The sequence below is a fragment of the Tripterygium wilfordii genome, chromosome 10 (assembly GCF_013401445.1).
Source record: "Tripterygium wilfordii isolate XIE 37 chromosome 10, ASM1340144v1, whole genome shotgun sequence".
NCBI lineage: Eukaryota > Viridiplantae > Streptophyta > Magnoliopsida > Celastrales > Celastraceae > Tripterygium > Tripterygium wilfordii.
Genome location: NC_052241.1, coordinates 10,533,308 through 10,551,901, shown reverse-complemented (window position 1 = coordinate 10,551,901; position 18,594 = coordinate 10,533,308). Strand labels below are relative to the sequence as shown.

At 36.4% G+C, this 18,594-nt stretch overlaps 2 protein-coding genes across 3 annotated transcripts; both read right to left on the bottom strand.

The window, feature by feature from the left end:
- Nucleotides 1-3,080: 3,080 nt before the first annotated feature.
- LOC120007397 (putative UPF0481 protein At3g02645) lies at nucleotides 3,081-4,731 on the bottom strand. The gene has a single exon (XM_038857588.1). It carries the CDS (start codon nucleotides 4,719-4,721, stop codon nucleotides 3,081-3,083), a length of 1,641 nt encoding a protein of 546 aa, XP_038713516.1. The 5' UTR covers nucleotides 4,722-4,731.
- Nucleotides 4,732-8,187: 3,456 nt separating this feature from the next.
- On the bottom strand, nucleotides 8,188-17,746 carry LOC120007870 (poly [ADP-ribose] polymerase 1). Of its 2 annotated transcripts, XM_038858341.1 has the most exons (21): nucleotides 17,513-17,743; nucleotides 17,144-17,196; nucleotides 16,889-16,938; nucleotides 16,576-16,765; nucleotides 16,160-16,346; nucleotides 14,800-15,139; nucleotides 14,209-14,404; nucleotides 13,972-14,136; nucleotides 13,815-13,875; nucleotides 13,641-13,704; nucleotides 13,314-13,565; nucleotides 11,742-11,979; nucleotides 11,542-11,654; nucleotides 11,336-11,412; nucleotides 11,024-11,184; nucleotides 10,410-10,601; nucleotides 10,052-10,160; nucleotides 9,840-9,922; nucleotides 9,114-9,251; nucleotides 8,730-8,912; nucleotides 8,188-8,504 (listed from the first exon to the last, which is right to left on the bottom strand). In XM_038858341.1, the coding sequence occupies exons 1-21, from the start codon at nucleotides 17,598-17,600 to the stop codon at nucleotides 8,445-8,447; spliced, it is 3,000 nt and encodes a 999-aa protein (XP_038714269.1). In that variant the 5' UTR covers nucleotides 17,601-17,743; the 3' UTR covers nucleotides 8,188-8,444. The 2 variants fall into 2 exon arrangements, with proteins under 2 accessions (XP_038714269.1, XP_038714268.1); XM_038858340.1 differs by lacking the exon at nucleotides 17,144-17,196 and having other exon boundaries at nucleotides 17,513-17,746.
- Between the last annotated feature and the right edge of the window lie 848 nt (nucleotides 17,747-18,594).

Below are 18,594 nucleotides of genomic sequence, written 5' to 3'. Positions count from 1 at the left end.
CACTTTTATTGGGCTTGACTGCGTCAGCTGCCTCAGTTCCATGCCGACATTACCCAATTCATAAATGGGCTTTGTCGATTGTTTTGACTTTTGAGTATTTTGACTTTTGAGCATCATTTTGGGCTATATGTGTGTAAGGAAATATTAAAGGTTGGTTTGACTTGTTTTCTGTTTTTTATTTTATTTTATTTTATTTCTGTTTTTCGTGTTTTCCAAAATGACAACTAAACATGTTTTCGAGTTTTTTTTTTTTCAGAAAAACAAACATATTGATACTAAACATACCCTTATTCACCTCAATAATATTAAATTTTTGATAAATTAATTTTTTTTCAGAATCACTTTGACACTAACATGAAAAGACACATTGTTACCCATTCAAAATTGGTATTACGTCATAAAATTAAATAAAATAAATGAAGCTCATCAAAGCATTTATTGATTATTTTCCATTGACCACACATGCATTTGCTTGCTTTTGATTTCAATTACTCCCTCAATCCCATTTTCTTATTCCTCTTTTCTATTTTGGGTTGTCCCAAAACTAATGTCATTTTTCTTCATTAATTAACAATTTTGTTATAGTATTTCAAAATTACCTTTATAACTTTAATGACCATTGTTTCAAGGAAAAAAAAATGCCACCATAAATAAAGGTAAATTTAGAATAACATTGTTATTTTGTGTAATTAAATCATGTCTCATTAAAACATTGGATATGACAAAGAAATTGAGACGGAGGGATTATTTTTGTCTCTTACATAATACGGAAGAAACTAATAAGTCCAAAAGCTAGAGTTGTTACTTGTGAAGACAAATTATTACATCACAACATAATAGAGCCCCCAATCAAACGGCCATGATTGCATTTTGTGGTCAAAGATTCAATGGTATGTATTTTCACCATTCAAACTTGGTCAGTCCAACCTTTCCCTACACATGCTCTTTGTCTTCTTGCTTTTGTTTAAGAATGCAAGTTTTTTTCTTTCTAGACCAATCAAAGTGATCGTCCGCTCCACACCAAAATTCAGCACATATTTGTTCTCCTGTGCATTCTCCAAAAGTAATTAGGGTCAGAAAATGCATCATTTGTATAAGTACAATGCTAGAGACTCCTAAAATTTGATCCCTAAAAGTCCCTTAAATCTATGTGACATTAAAATAATCATTGATTAAAAATACACATGTAGGGTCCACTTCACCTCCAGCACTCTACATTAAATGGGGGTATTTTTGAGAATCACTTTTTGAGGATCACAGGCATTATCCTTTGTATAATATGAGCTAACTTTTATTTGTACATATAACACTCAATTAGGTTATGTGAATATGATCTGCCACCACAAGTCTTGACAATTATAGACACGCCACCTATGGTTCTATAATGTGAATCAATTTCTTTTTTGTGTCACATCGTTGGGTTTGACTCATTGATCCTAGGTTTTTACCACTCCAGATTATCAAGAGGGTCAATTACACGCTATTGTCCCTGCAGTATGATAAATGTTTGGCATCTAACATGCATGTTCTGTGCTCTTATCTTTTGAACTGGGTTTGACATGTTCAAAAGTGATGAGTTTCTTCTTCCTCTTGTCTTCCTCTTTTTAGGCTCTCTCAACTCGACTTTTCTGCGGGGACATGTTTTGTCAGTTGAACTCACATTCAACTAATCACCACTCATCACCCCAATTAATTAATGCTTCTTTGGAATAATCACTTTCTTAAGTTCAATTAATGGAGTCCAGTGGAGACATATAGTATATATTAAGGAGGACTCCATATAATGATGTTTCCCAATGTTCTTACATCATAGCATTTGGTGATCCGAATTGGTTTGGTGATTAAAAGTTGAAGAAGCTACTTAAGTCATATTGTAGCCTTGTGCATGCAACAAGGGAACACCTTGTCTTTTGATTTGAATACGACAACATAGGGTGTTGGTATTAAAATTTGAAAGAATACTAATTAGGGTAGGTAGACCAACTAAGTAGAATTAAGTCCATAAACCCTACACAAGTGGGTCCATAATTAATGCATATATGGTACTCTTTTCTAGGGTTTGCTTAATTAGACTTTTTTTAAAACCTCTTCTCCAATCCCTAGTCATTAATTGTAATGTCAAATTAAGATGATTTGCACGTGGATGTCTAAACATGTGAAGAAGATATAATCTATTTTTACTTCTTCACTTAATCTAGTCATCCTGTCAATTTCATAATTACTAAGCAAATAATAATGGTGTCACTTCAGTCCTTTCCTTGCAATATTAATCCAATAATGCATATTAGCATGAAGCGATAAAATTGACCAATATATGTAGAGCTCCTTTAAAGAATACTGTTTTGTCTTATTTTGAATAAGCCCATCTAACAAGGATCCGGGCTTTAGGGCTCTGCAATTTTATAGAATCTAGAATTCGCATCCAATTATTTGAAAAGTGCCACATTATTCTGTTAGATTTTGTCTACATTATATCTCTCTATCATATTATTTACCGTTAAATATGAATTTTGAGTTACAATGGTATGAATAGACAAAGCAGAGAGTAGGGATGTTGGAAAAAATCACCAAAACTGAAACAGACCTTAATCAAATCGATTGGTTAATTTTTTTTTAAATGACACATTTCTCCATTAAATATCAAATCAAACCAACAAATTGAACAAACCGCCTCCTTGGTTGGTTAAATTTACATTAAAAAAAATCTGATTGAAACTAACCGTGAACCTCGCTAACAGAAGGCTTGTGATCCCATTAGGATCAAAAGAAAACTACATATTTTGTTCACACAAAAATCAACAACAATAAAAAATATATATATATATATATATATATATATATATATATATATATGAAAATTCTCAAATGAGGGATCCCTCACTTTATTTAAAATGAGGGATCCATCTAACACCATTCATTATGTGTAAGTGTGACCCCCACATGTGATGGGACCCGCGTGGGACCCGCGAGTGAATGGTGTTAGATGGATCCCGCACTTTAAATAAAGTGCGGGATCCCTCACCTGAGAAGCTCTCTCTCTCTATATATATATATATATATATATATATATTCATCTAGTGTCACTGATTTTCAGTGATATTCTCAATTTCTAATACCTTACCACAGGTATAGACTGAACAGAAACTTTGTAATCCCATCAGGATCATAAGACAAATTGCAGAAACGAGTGTGAGAATAGGCCAAGAAGCATAAACATATTGCTTCATCATTCTCTTGGCTTTAACATTCCATCTGTCATTGTAATACTTGTTCACATCTTCAATCGCTTTATCCAAGAATGGCACTTTAGTAAGCCTAATAGACTTGCTCATACCATTCCACAAATTCACTGCCTCTTCATCGCTCTTCAGGTGATTCAAGATGATCCCTTTCTCTCTAAGCAACTTCACATCCTCCTCCTTATCAATAATCCCATTCATCAATTCCGTATATCGCGTAAAAACCAACGGTCCTGACGCGCTCGCTGCCTCGTAAGCCACCAAGTTCCTCAACACAACCTCAGTGTTCACATCTAATGTAACCACAGGAAGGTAAAATGCAACTGTCTTGGCATCAAAACTTACTGTGGAAATGTCACCATTTGTGGGTAGGAACCGGACACCGGATTTGCTTAATTTTGACACAGAAGGAACTGCTATCTCCTCCATCAATGGTGGTTTTTCGATGTCCGAGTCCCTACTCATATTTTCTAGTTTGCTTTCTTCGTCTTGTGATGACCCAAACATATGTAAAACAGGCCCTTTCAAGATTGAACAGAGGATTGTCCAAGGAAAGTTGAATGCGACCCTAACAGGCCGTGAGAGACCCTTGTTTAGGTTCAGGAGAAGCTTCCATGTCGCATCAAGCAATTGTATTACATAGCTTGAGTTAGCATAAGGTGTTTCTTCTTTGTCTTTCACAGCGCTTTCGGTTTCTTCTTCGAGCACCATGACTTCATCTATCATCTCTGAAGGCACTGCTTCTGCTGCTAATTTAGGCACAATCATGTGATACAAATAGTCAAGCAAATGAGCGGTCTCTGAAATGTCAATCGTTCGCATTTCCTCTATAATCTTTAGTGGTGAAAGTTCTTTACACAATCCGACTAACCTCGGACGCAGCATTTGATCAGCCAATTGAGTTGACGAAAACTGAACTTCCAATATCTTTCTCAGCACAAGTAATGGGATTTGATTCTCCAACATCACCAAGTCGCCAAGAACTGAATTGTGAGCTGACGTCCTTCGCCCTGCATTGTCGACCAAATGTGACATTCTTGAAGGAATTCTTTCAAACATCTTACCTTCTTTATTGCCATAGACTTGCAGTATCTCAAGTAAGAATGAACCGTCAACTGCCATCATCCATGCTAACGTTTCATCGCTAAAATGCAAGTACGTATGATAGCTTGCGCGAATTTTCAGGTCCAGTTTCATCAACTGATCCACAATATGACGGAATCTAAAGCTCTGTGGGAGCCGTTTTTGAATCATCTTTGCAGCGGAAACTTTGCATCTCTCCATCTCATAGAGCTCCGGACGCCAATGGTGGTATGGACCTGTAGAAACTATATGGGGAATGTATGAATTTGGATCACTAGACATTAATAGTTTTGGAACATTGAAAATGGATACTGGGATTTCTAGTTCAGGTCCAATATTCCCTTCTTCTTCGTGGAGTGATCGACGGATGTTAATCACCCATTGCTGCTCCTCGGACATGGGATTCGATGGATGCGACATGGTACAATAAGTAACACAATGGTTTGTTTGGTTAATGTTTTTGGATGCATGGAGTGTGGTATTTATTTATATGCAAGAATTCGAAAGCATTGCATCATCATTCATCAAATGTGAACATGTGGTGGGGCGGCTTTGATTGCTTTAATTAGTAAAACACAATGAGTTTTTCAATTTTGAATATTTGATGTCACACTGACATCTAAAAGCAGGGGGGCAACAGATTTCAAGCGTCAACTTCAGATTTCGATGAATCTGGATCTACATCTACTTCTATTTGCAAATCTATTTGGAGGATTGCTCAAATTGCTAGATCTGTTTTGTTCAAGTTGTTTTTCATGTTCTTTGTTTGTTTGTTTAGTCAACTTGGATTTATCCCGGTCTCGTTTGTAATCTAATGTTTTTTACGCCAATGTAGTCGGATTTTTGTGTGACGTTCTTAGATGTAATTCATATTTATGATGACTTGAGTGTCTATGGGTCTCAAATTATCTTGCCTAATTAAGTTATCAGTCATAATCCTCCCTCAAAGCTATGTTAAATCATGTTTTAAAACCTGTGATTGAATATTTTGATGTTTATAATGTTAGAATATACTAGATTTTGGAGGGAAAAAAAATCATAAATCGTAAACCCTAAACCCTAAACTGAAACCCTAAACACTCAAATCTAAATTTTCTTTGTAACCGAGAATTTCTCAACCCAACATGTCCACTGGACAGCTAACCAACTCTAAACTCCAACAACCAATTCAACTAAGAATTGGAGCCCCTCCCATTTCATAAAGCATATATTGTGTACCGTAAATGTCTGACACTTGGAGTAGGAACATTTGAGAGCCTAGGATCCTATAAAAAAAAAAAAAAACATCTCAAACGGTCTTTTAATTTTTTGTAGACAAATATGCATCATATACAGTCTTATTGTTTCAAAAAAAAAAAAAAAAACCTGTTTTGTAGGGTTTTTTTCCCTTGTCGTGTGACGAAAATTCAAGACGCGCGTTTGTTAAGGTTAGGCGACAACATTTTTTCTTGCATTTGGCCCCTTTTTCTTGGATGGAGAAAGAGAGGAAAGGAGAGTAGAGAAGACGCGTTGCTACTGTTGTAACTTGTAACTTATACAACTTCCATCGTTTGTTTGGTCTACTAAAGAAAGCCGTATGAAAAGTGTGATTAAATTTTATGAGTCTCGATTTGTCCTTTAATCAGCCATGGATGCTCGTGGACGAAGTTTGGATTGGATGCATAGGACATGGTGGATTGGAGAGAAGATATGGTGGTTGTTGATTAATTTAAGTATGAACTTTGGTTGATGTGGGAGTTCTTTTTTTCTTTTTCTTTTTTATGCATTGAGTGTGGTTTTTTACAAACATAATTGTGTCATCAATGTGAATTTATACAAAGCTTTTGGTTTCATTAAAAATGAAAATGCGTTTCTCATGCTTATATATATTCTACACCTCAAGAATATGCATGCTTTCACATTAATTCTCTATCTGGGTTTTGCTTGGTTTTGGTGTGACTTGTGTAAAATGGAAATCTTGGAAGAATTTTCTCAAATGGTGCCTCTCATGGGAATATAAGATATGAAATATAAGTAACAAGAGTACACTATTTTTGTTGCCATCTCTTTTTGGTTGAATAGATCCATCTAAGAAAGTACACTAAAGTGTTCAATTTGGAGTTGTACAACCATTTTCTCTGCAGTTTAGGATATCCATAGTGAAAATCCCTACAGTTTCCTATACCACCGTCAGATGTGTTCAATTCTCTGAGATCCACATTGTTTTTTAAATTTAAAAAATAGATTGGACGGTGAGGTAAGAAACTACTTGCAATCTCCACTGCAAGTACCCCAATTGATTTTCACAGAACTTGATTGGTGAATCTAAAACAATTCTAGAGTTTTTTTTTTTTTTTTTCATTCAAATTGCAAGCCAAATGGAGATCATAGAATAATCTCTCACACATTATTCCATTATTGTTGTCAAAGTGAAAAAAAAAAAAAAAAACCCCCTAAGTTATCATCAAAAAGTAAGTTAATTAACAACCCTACCTACTGATCTCCAATGATCTCCATTATTGTTCCTCGGTAAAAAAAAAAAAAAAAAAAAAAAAAAACAAAGTTATCTAACGACTCTGGCAAGTACTTTGTTCTATTTTTAAAATGTAATAGATTCTCATTGAACAAAAAGAAAGTTATGACAATGTCAAGCACTTGACATAACAATATTCACCTAATGAAAGTGATTCTCTCTGAGTAGATTTCGGTATGTAAAATACTTGAGACCCCAACTCCTATTTTACCCCCAAGTCCTAATACATGTGAAAGTGTTGGATGTTAAGAGAATCCTATATGTTTGTTTATAATCAACGACAATCCCGACATGTCACTTGGGATTGAGGGTAATTAAAATAAATAGGATGTTTATAGCATTGCTCTTTCGATTTATGTACACATTACACTAACATCGACAACTTGAACTCACAAAAGACAAGATATGGACTCTGTTTGGTGAAATGGGTTGCAAAGCGGTCCAGCTTTCGCTGCCCACTTCATCGAACACATCGCGGGGCGGTATCACCCTCAAAGAAAAAAACTCCATTTAGGACTTAGGAGTGTTTTCTTTAGCGGTCCGCAGTTTTTCGTGGGACCCATGCCAAACATCTAAAATCTACAGATTTGTTTCTTTTTTTTTAAAAAAAATTTCTATTGTGGTCCTAGCCTTTGTATTAAATACTCTATATTCATATTATATTTAGACAATTATACGTATAATTTAATAATTATGCTTATAAGTTAATAATATATAAATAATTATAGTAATAAATTAATAAATATACTTATAAAACAAAAATTATAATTATAATTATAAGTTAATAATTATACTTATTAAATTATTATTTAAATATTAAATTAAATTAATTACAAATTTTACCCAATAAATTATACTTATAAATTAATAATAATACAAACAAAATATATTTTACACACCTTAACCGATAACAACAGTTAACAACTTTATCAATCACTTCACAACTTATTTTAAAGTTTGAAGCTCAGTTTTTTTTTTTTTCCACAGCCTAATTGTTAGCATTGAAAATCAATACAATCGCTCTGCCAAACACATACATATGATATGATAGAATCAATTTCTCATCATTCTAAAAGCCAATGCTTGAAGCTCACCCTAGGGATCTCCGTTAGTGTAATTAGAACCTTTTCTGCTGGAACCACAAGATTGAAATATTGAAAGATCCTCTCTGCTGCGTTGTATAATTTCTTGAATTAATTGTTTAACATCGTGCCTTCATTATTATCATTGCTGTAATAGACTGAATCAAGCGAGCTTTTGGGGAGAGGAGATTTGATTGTAATTAGCTGGAATTGATGTCAACCCAGCATTATTGTTGTTTCCAGGTCAATATTTTTTCTGGTGATGGCCACATAACGAAGGGCTATAATATGTTAATTGGTGGAAAATAGTTAAGTGCTTTGTAGATATAATTTACATAGGCAAATGCACTAGATGAAACGTAAAGGTAAACAACTCCCGTGCTCCACTAAACCCCAAAATGTGAGACCTTAATGGGACTCAAATTCTCATAGTCTGAAATGCAACACAAAACCTTCAATCAGACAATGCCATTACTGGTCCCCCAAAAGCATCCTTACAATGCCATTACTTGTCCCCCAAAAGCATCCTTACATCCCTTGTCTCCTCTTGTGGTGAAACCTGACCTTCAACAAGAACTGCATCTTAACCTGGTCAAATTGATAACCACATCATACACAGCACCAGAAAAATATTTATATCTCCAACAAAAAGACGCATGCCAAAAAAACCCTTAAAATAAACACTTAGAAATAGAAATATGTAAATTTCAATATGATTTAAAATAAAAACTTAAAAACTATGCAAAGAGTTTGATGGTGAACAAGAAAGTGGGGGAAAAGGGTAAATATTGTAAGTGCTAAGCTCAAACTTACTTGAGCTGTATTATAGACAATGTACTCGTTATACATCAGCTCTGAGGCTCTGATTTTAGACGTCACCGGTTTGCCACATGGAACAATAATGTCATCTTTCCACTTCACATATTCTGACTCCAGAGGTATCTTCTTACCAAGCCCTTTTGTGGAATGCTTTCCTTTTGGAGGTCTATCCATATACTGCAACAGTTGGTAGATAAATATAGGAAAGGCAGAAGAAACAAGTTTGAAGCATAAGTTCCGCTCAAAAGTCCACAAAGCATACTAGAAATGTTCTGGGCGTGAAAGTAGAACTACTTTGCATGCCAAGTTGAAAATTGCTATACTTAAATGCACAACTGGAAAACAACAAAAAAAAAAAAATCATAAATTTCAACTTACCTCGGCCTTTGTAAGCTCATGGACCTCCCCCAAGGCAACTTCACTTAAAAGCATCAGGCCAACAGGATTTTTCTTATCGGTGTAGCAATACTGGGCGCTCTTACTAACCAGATCCGCAAAGTAAATCCCTTTGCCAAACTGTAATGGAGAACAATTCAACTGTCACTCTTGCCAAAGTGCAGGTAAAGTTGCAATGACCTTAGGCACTCACGTGCATCTCGGGCCCGGGTTGGTTGGGTCTCACTACATTCAGTAAACAAACTAGGTTTCGGGTAATCTAAGCCTGATTAGATGTGCACAAAACTTATCAAATAAGTGCCTATTAGCAGCAAGTGCAGACCATATCTCAATTGACCACCTATGAAAGAGCACACCTGAATGAGGTTGCCCGATCTGTGCCTGTGAGTGTGCACATACACGTGGGAGAAAAAAGACAAAAATGCTTGCAATGAATGTGTGTTGGTGCATGAGTGCGTGGGCGTGTTTGCGTGAGTGAGAGAGAGAGACACACAAAGAGAGAGAGAGAAGCACCACTCAGGCAGCATGATCAATCATATCCAAGAAAGAACCAGTGAACTTTTGTAAATCTTGGATCTATGCTGTTTTGAATAAGCCAGATCACTCAGAATTTTTTGCATTCATAAGAGTGTGCAAATAGAATGCAGATGCATATGCTGTAATATCACTATAAAACACATGGAATAAAGAGGGAAAAAGAGAGTTAACCATATAGCCAGTTGCAGGAGCTTCAGGTGGAGCTATTCTCAATCCTTGGTTAAGTATCCCGACAAAGTTTGTCAAACGAGATCCTACAAAAAAACATTTAATTCTTACTTCCAAAACTTTGATTCGTCAATGATCTTATTCCACACAATCCATAATATCCCAAAACATCAATTCAGATTTCAGAACAGAGAACAAAAAAGTAGTCAACTTACCATGCCATAGCAGCATTTTGTTCTTAAGCTTTTCACGGTAGGGAGCAAACCTATCAAACTCCCCTTCTCTTTCTAGTGAAAAAACTTCTTCCAGTTCAAGACTCCATTCCTGATAGCAGAAAAAATCGTTGAAGAGAGGGGGAGAGTGAGAAGGAGAAAGGAGGGAGGGAGGTATAATTGTATAAGACTATAAGCCCATACGCATGCATATATTTACTGTAATAGTGTCCTGAATAATTAATGACTACCTGACTCCTACCCATTCATATCTACACCACAAATGAGAAATCAACATCGATGGAATCTATGGAAATTAGTGCCTAAATGATCAAGGATGAAGAACTAATCTAAAACTTACCGTATGTGTCGGGGCATGAGTAGAAAGGAGGTATTTCTCAATCAGTATATACTCTTCACAATCATGAGGAAGTGGAGTCATATGACAATGCAGCTTCTTATACTTCTCATCCAGGGAGTCACCATTATCAACATCAAAGCCCACCAATCTGGAAGCTATTTCGATATCCTGGAGAGCTTCCAACATTTTCACCTAGCATGAAAGCATATCCCAGAGGCATTATATTTTCATCCAAAAAGTAATACGAAAGATTCAAGGATTTGGGCCTAACGTTTTCAGGGAACATTTGTTGTAGAACTGTAGAAGACCACTCCAAAGTTGATATCTAAAGAATTTATAGTACATTTCACATAATAATTACAAATAAATTACTAGGCTTTAAATAAATCTAAGAAAAAAACCAGTAATTAAACATCACATAAATTAGCAGTTACTTAAATCCGAGTGTAATAAGAGAATGCATTTGTTTGTGCACGCTTTGAGAAATTCAGATACGCAGGCAGTATCCATGATTAACAGCAAGGGGGCCATCATCATAAGCAACGGTGCAAAATTGAATGCAACAAAAAATATCAAAGACGGTGAAAAAAAATGCAACACATGACATCATATACCTTGGATTTAAAGTCATCTTCATCTCTAATAACATGAGGATGTATGGATGGAATCACAGTGAAAAACCTATTACTGGCGTCAATGATCAAGCTCTCTTTGACAGAAGGATTGTTAGCATTGCAATTTAACAAATTCTGTATCTCTGTCAATGCTTCAAAACCTTGAAGAAAGAAGGGAAAAATGTAAGTAAATTACTACCAACTTTCCACAGCTAATTCTGTTATGCAAAATATTTTTTGTGTGTGTATCAGAAATGCTGCAACTAAACATCTTCATCATTTAAGAGAAAAAATTAAATGAAATTTTAGTACCCTTCTGGATGTTATTTTTGCTCAGTTTTCCAAGTGGCATTTCTGACATATTAATCTCAAATTCCATCATAGCAGCTCTGCAAAACCAAAATTTTCTTTCTCAGGCATATAAAACATGCACTTCAAAAAACAGGAAGAAGGTGAGAAAAAGCTAGAGAGGGGGGGGGGGGAGCGAGAAAATAAGGAGGAAGATAATTGGATATAACCTGTATGTTTCCACATTAAAGAGCATCTTCATCAATTCAAGCAAAGGAGGAGCAAGTTGGCTGACTGCATCAGTCCAATTCTTATTTGAAACCTGCTTGTTAACTCCGTAGTCCTACAAATTCAGATATTCAAAATCAGTAATAGCGAAGGGAGTGGCACAAAGGGGAAAGAAAAAGAAGGATCAGAGGAAAAAAAGTACAATATCCAGCGGAAAGAATCTGCCAGGCTGCTTATGAAAATTTTGCTTTTGTTCCCATGCTTCCCACGAATTCCCAGTCTTTTCGAGGAATAAGCGTTTGAATTCACAGATAGCATCTGTTTTTGACATATCCTCCAGTTTGTTCCCTCCAATTTTTTCATTCCCCACTCGACCCCATTTGCGAAACACATAACAAGCTGACCCACCATCTTCTTGAATTATTTGAAGGATGTAGTAACTTCACAAAACGAACAGATAAAGTTTTAATTCATTCACCCAATGATACAGTAATAGTCAAGAAAAAGGTCCACTCCTATATTAATACCTATATTAAACTGCAATCAAGCAAGAGATAGAAGGAACAGTATGATTCAAGGGGAAAAAAAGGCCACAGTGATACTAATGCTTCACTTTTGAAAGTGAAAACATCTGAAAGTTTACCTCCATTGGTTTTCAGGTAAGTTAAATTCAAATAAGAGATTGAAAACAAGGTCCAAGATAGGAGAATTCCAATAACAAAAACACCAAAAAAGAAGTTGCAGTGATGCAAGGCAAACCCCATGTGTATGAAGTAAGGAACAACAGCCTAACAGGAGTCTAAAAATAAAGTCATGCTCAACATAATAGATGTGTATGATAATTTCAATAGCCATATCGCTCTAAATGAAACTACCAAACCCATAAAAAAATAATTTAGAAACTACATGACAATGCAGTTTGAGTTCAAGCGATGGTCATCAGAGATCAACAACCAACTCATAACAGAAAATCAATAAATGTGCCAAAAGTTGGAAGGCCACCAGAGAAGTAGAACCTAGTGTTTTGCAAGTCTGGAAAGGGTGTAAAAATCTTGATTATTATACTTGTAGAGTATGAAGTGGATGGAAGATTATCACAATTGTAACCTGTACCGATACTTATCAACTGCAGACTCACTATAGGCCAAATCTTCCATATCTGTGGTCCACTCCTAAAATAACAACATATCACTTCAACTCGTAACATCCATTGGGGGTAACAAGCACCATTCACCACTACAAAGTTATGAGGACACTCGCCAAACTTCCATATATGTCATTATCATGGTGATTATGAGGCATACTCATCCCATAACTGGTTGGATATTAAGTAACTAGCTAGTCTAAGTAGGACTAGTCCGGAACCTTAGATTTCCAGGTCAAGTTCGATTTTCGAACTGGCAATCATAGGTGCAACACTTGTTGTGGATGTGAGAAAAAAGGAATGTCTAAGAGTACTCCTTTGTTTAGCAAAAGGGATCATATAATGGAGAAGACTTTAGTGGTTACAGCATACTACAACTTTGTCCAAAATTAGTCTTTACTAATAACATAGGTATGATTGTACTACAACCACAAATAATCAATTTACAATAAAAACTGAAAAAAGCTGCAAAGAAGCTAGGTTCCTCATAGTCATGTACTGTGCAGTACTTGTTAATGGACCAACCAAAGAAGTACTATGCATCTCGCCAGGACCAAAATACACCACAAAAATCTGCTCTGAGAAAGTATCAAGGGGCATTACGAGAAAGATTAAACATAATATGCCTACCTGTTAACACCAGTTGATAAGTCAGACATGTTCATAGTTGTGTTGTATACGCTTTTCCCATCCTCAAGGATATGACCTAAATCCTGTAAACCCGAAGCTTCATGCACAGCACTTCGTCCTTTGACTTTGACAGTGACCATGCTAGAGGCCTCATCAATGGCTTCAATTTTGTAAAGATCAAAAGGAAGCTTCTTCTGTCTTTTGAAACAGTCAATGAGGTAATCCTCCCTAACGATAGGTAATTTCATCCTCCTGTCAACAAATCCCTCAATGTCACAATGAAACAAGAAGAAATGTGCTCAACCACAAGTTTGGAAACGGTTTTACCTTGCCTTCCTTTTCTCAGCATCCTGATTACCCAAAACTTCACCCAAAACTAAGCAGTTGGTGTCTGCGATTAATGTGTTCACCAAAACCAGCTAATCAGCCTCAAGCCAACAGTACTTTACTATTTGTCTAAGAGATGACACTTTCAATCCAAAGAAAGTCTTGAATGTATACCTTTCTTCATCTTTGTGTGAATTTGTCCACCTGCTCCCTCGATTTTGGTTTTCCATTCTTCCTGTACACATAATCACCTCACAGATAATGATCCAAGTTACAAAAAAATTAGAAAAATTATTTATTCAACTAATGAAAATAAACTTTAAGATGATACCATGGATTCTTTCGGTAATCCAGCGCAAGCAACTTTCAAATCTCCCAAGCTTTCACCCTTTGAAGACTGTGATAGGACGTCAGCAGCTTGGCTGTCAGTAGCATTGTATGATGATGGAGGAGGAAGTATCCGAACAGGTTTCTTGACCGTCTGCGATTTAAACCACTGACAGCAACAGAATAATATTAAAGAACAACTCATGTACCTCTATTTAAAAATTGGCTCTAATATGACTACCTGACTCAGATAATGATTCTCTGTTTCTGCTGGAACCTTCCACTTGCCTTTGATACGCACTGGTTCACAAGTTGAGTAAGAACACTTGCTCCAGGCTGAAGCATAGCCATGGCACCGATACATGCCCCCAGAATAACGAAGAGAACCAGAACAAGTTGGGCAGCGACCGAGTGCTCCAAACATCATCCCATCAGCACTATACACAATTTACAACAATGAATGCCATGCCAGTTGTTCAGGATTCAGAAACTATGAAACAGTCCTAGTGAGAAGTTGCATTACACAGATCATCAATCAAACGTATGGGTATCAAACAGAAACTCAGAAAGTTACCGATTCACCATTGCACGAAACAAAATTTAACAAGCATCATTTCCATGTACATCTATCAAAATAAAGAAGAAGGCAAAAGTCCTCTTCTCTGCCTTATCAAACAGAGCAAGAATTTTATGATTTAATGTCAAGAGAGTATTCAGCTAACAGCATATGAGAAGATATCCATTTTTAAAAAAGCTTCAACCAGCTAATACAACAATAATATATATACATATCTAATTAATGGTGCTTTATAGTATCTGAAAAGAAAACTACCAGCGGTCACGCAAATCAAGTTCTGATCCAGTTGATTCTTGAACATTGGCTTCAAGCATTTCCCGCAACTCTGCTGTTGTGACATGCTTTTTGAGGTCATCCTTTAAATCCCAAATCTCCTTGGTTTGGGCCTCTAGTTTACTTCCACAATCAGATACTTTTGGACGTTCATCTAACATAGCATTAGCATTCTTAATGGATGCAGTCCTACTTGTTGATATATCTCCTTCAGACTTAGCAACTTTTGACCTCTTATCACCACCAGCATCTTTTGCACGTTTGGTGCCTAGACTGGAAGTTGATTGTCGCTTCTCTAACTCTTGAACAGTAACTTTTGTACCTGATACGACAGAATGAATGAGAATGACAGCAACCAGCAAATGTGAAAGCAATAATGTTTTGCTTTCAGAAGAAAACATATCCATAACCCCCTCTTTCAGAGTTACTATAGCAGGACATCTATGACTCGAGTATTTAAAGCTCTAACGTCCATAAACTTCATTGTTTGGATGATTACCAAAATCCGCCAACTGTATAGTGTATAACAATTGTCAGTGGCATCACTGGACACTAATATGGCGATGGTAGCGGTGCGGAAAAAAGTTTTAGTAATGGAATAGCATAGATCGATTTGATATGGAGGGATGACAGCAGTAACAAAGCATTGGTGCGTTAGTAATGCTGATTGAAAACACTGATGCTGGTGGATATGGTGACGCTACTGATGGCGATAAGATGGAGCTAAAGATCAAGCTAATTCTAAAAATAGATGTAGCCAAATCCAACATGGTTTGAGATCATGGCTTTGATGATGATGGTACAGCAAGTAGTGATGAAAAAAACAGAGGCAGTCAGCTGGTGGTAGTATAAAGGATGTCCATGAGGCAATGTCACAATAGTAAGGGTGAAGAGAATGGTCGCAGTGGTAGAACAAGCAATGGTAGTGGCGGCCTCAGCAATACAAGTAGCGTTAGCAACAACATGTCGGGGTAATGGTAATGAAAGCCATAAGACTGCCAAAGGTGATGCTAGTAGTAGTTCCGATGCTAATGTGCCGGCAATTTTAGGGGAGCAGGTAGTGAGAAAATGGTATTTGCGGCAAGTGGGGCACATATATGACTTCTTCTATGAAATTTACACTCAGATTTTGACCCTCGCAGTTTCTACCTTTAAATAAGAGTTGAACTTCTTCCCTCAGGTAACTCAAAGAAAAGTAGTTTTGATTGACAAACAACACTATTCAACAGCAGCCAATGTATGATATCCTACTACTACCATTAACTCTTTCACCCAAAGTCTGTCTTTGTCCTTCTATAACATTAACAAACAACTTCCAAACATTAATAAATTTAATATATACCACTCTCTACAGTAGGAGAAACCTTCTTCACCAGGGAACAAACAGCTTCCTGGTCAGAAACTGGGAGGCTGCCCCATCCAGACAACTTCTCAACTTGGGTTAACGGAGATGATTCCATGAAGCAGTTAGCATGGTGCCATGCCAACCCCCTTGGTCCTTGACCTTCTGGCTTGGAAGATATACGAACCTAACAAGGAAAGAAGTAATTAACACAATTAGAAATATCATTCTAAAAAAACTGTCAATCCCAACCATTCAAGTCAACTATATGACGCTTAACGTAAGTTCATATTCATAGGTTTTGAACAACTTTTTACTCTGGCTCTAAAGCGTGAGACTGGCTTTGTAACCATGCCAAGTTAATTCAAAGATGTATTAGCAATAATAATTTCCTGCAAGAAGAAAGATATATGTACCTCCCCTTTCATAATCTTTTGGCTGCAAAGCTTACAAGTAGCACGATTAGTTTGCGAAACTTCAATACCAAGTTCGGTTGCAGGGACAGCATTTGAGCCAGAGGCACCAGCACCAGCACCCTCCACATACATTCTAATTTGCTGCTGATCGTCCCAACGTAGTAATTCTATGCCTTCAACATCATCAATGCTAAAAGGACAATAGACAGAGTCCCAATCAGGAAAGTTGAGACATGGTGTCAATCAATAAATCCCACTCAGATTTCCCATTGCAGAAAATTATGAAGAAGATAGATAGTACAATAATACATACGATTTAATCTGGTTCTTCTTCTTCAATATGCAAGCCGCATGGTTCCACATCTAATTCAAAGAGAAAAATTATGCCGAACATTTGTCAAAAAACATAATCTATGATGCTGCTTTCCCAGGAGGAGGAAATATATTCAAATTTCAATAAAAATAGAAGGAAATGAAGCTAGTTGCTTAAGAATATAAACACTCATCAGATACGCTCTCAGTTATATATAATGTGACTAAGACACAACAAGGAAAAACCACAACATGCCTTGCCGTCAAGTAAGGTACTTCCTAAGACGACTCTGCTGATGGAATTATAATCTGTAAGACAGTATCAGCAATTACAGATATAATTCAAAAATCAAAATTACATTGAAAATTTTCAAAATTACTACAGACATTGCTAAGACTGTCAGTAAAAACCCTAACTTGAGATCAAGCAGCTAAAGAAACCAATTAGCCGAAAGATAATGAAAATCACACAAAAGGAGACTACAGAAAATGCAGCGTTTTCTCAATAAAGGGAAGGCAATACAAAAGAAAGGGTCGCATTCGGAGCACAAAAACGAAACGCGAATAAGAAGAAATTTTAAGCGTGACAGTGTAGAGAGTGAGGGAGTCAGTGAGAGCATAGTACAGGCATAAAGCCGTCGAATTGGGTGGCCTGCACCATTTTCCCCAGCCTCAGCACCTCCTTGCCGATGTTGTTCTTGCAGGTTTTGCATGACGATCTCGCTGACTTCGCATATTCTGCTTTCCACGGCTTCTGTGGGGCCGCCATTCTCTCTCTCTCACCAAAGTCACGGGCGAGAGAAACTTGGTTGTTAAAGAGGAATGTTTGTGGAATCTCTCTGTTTCTAGCTTTCTATGGCGTCTCTGCTACGCTTTCTTGTTTTGAGTTTTTTTTTTACCAAAAAATATTTAACTTTACCAACCCGTTGGGATCTGGACTCCTGGGGGTGGAGCACTGCAGCCCCTATGTATCACTTTAGTAGATAACCCGACCCGACTACTACCAATTGGTTAGGGCAAATGTAATGGTGAAGTGGTATTGGGCCAACAAAGATGTTGTCTTTTGCTGATGTGGCTGTATTGTAAAATGTGTTTTGCTTATGTGGCTGTATTGGGATAAGTGTTTTGTTGATGTGGATGTATTGATATTTAATGTTTTGGTGTAGTTTTGTTGTGGATAATATGGAGGAATGGAATGTTGTTGGGTTGGGTGGAAAGAGAAAGTGTGTGGGAAGAAAAAGTGTATAAAAATTTGTGTTTTGCTGATGTGGCTGTATTAGAATACGTGTTTAACTTGACTTTTTGTGTAATAGAGGTGGGACCGGGCCAACAAAAATGTTGGCCCAGTAAATTGTTTCTTATTGCATTTGCCCTTATCTTTTAACACGGTAATGATGTCGCTGTTCCCTTTTTTTTAGACAAAAAATATCATTGGATTCGATCAAAATACAATTATGATTTTATTAAGAAAATTAAAAAAAAAAAAGTTGCTCAAATGGGTTAATGGTAGGTTCCATTGTAACAAATTTACAATAGATTATTACTATCTCTTCAATGTTGGGGCTGTTCTTATTTTACTTGAGAGATTTGAATTAGTCTCAAGTCATATCTTGCTCAAGATGAATGAAAGGACAGGGCATTTGTCTTTCAGAGCTTTTGACCTATCAAAAAAATATTCTTATGATAAGTTCTTTTCCCCATTGAAGG

What these genes read in the sequence shown, in the direction of transcription:
- LOC120007397 (XM_038857588.1), bottom strand. Translation starts at nt 4,721, where the DNA reads ATGTCCGAGGAGCAGCAATGGGTGATTAACATCCGTCGATCACTCCAC.
- LOC120007870 (XM_038858340.1), bottom strand. Translation starts at nt 17,656, where the DNA reads ATGGCGGCCCCACAGAAGCCGTGGAAAGCAGAATATGCGAAGTCAGCG. An exon ending in AGAATCATTATCTGAGTCAG is followed by an intron (nt 14,137 to 14,208) that starts GTAGTCATATTA and finishes TGTTGCTGTCAG; the next exon opens with TGGTTTAAATCGCAGACGGT. An exon ending in GATTCTTTCCGCTGGATATT is followed by an intron (nt 11,655 to 11,741) that starts GTACTTTTTTTC and finishes CTGAATTTGTAG; the next exon opens with GACTACGGAGTTAACAAGCA.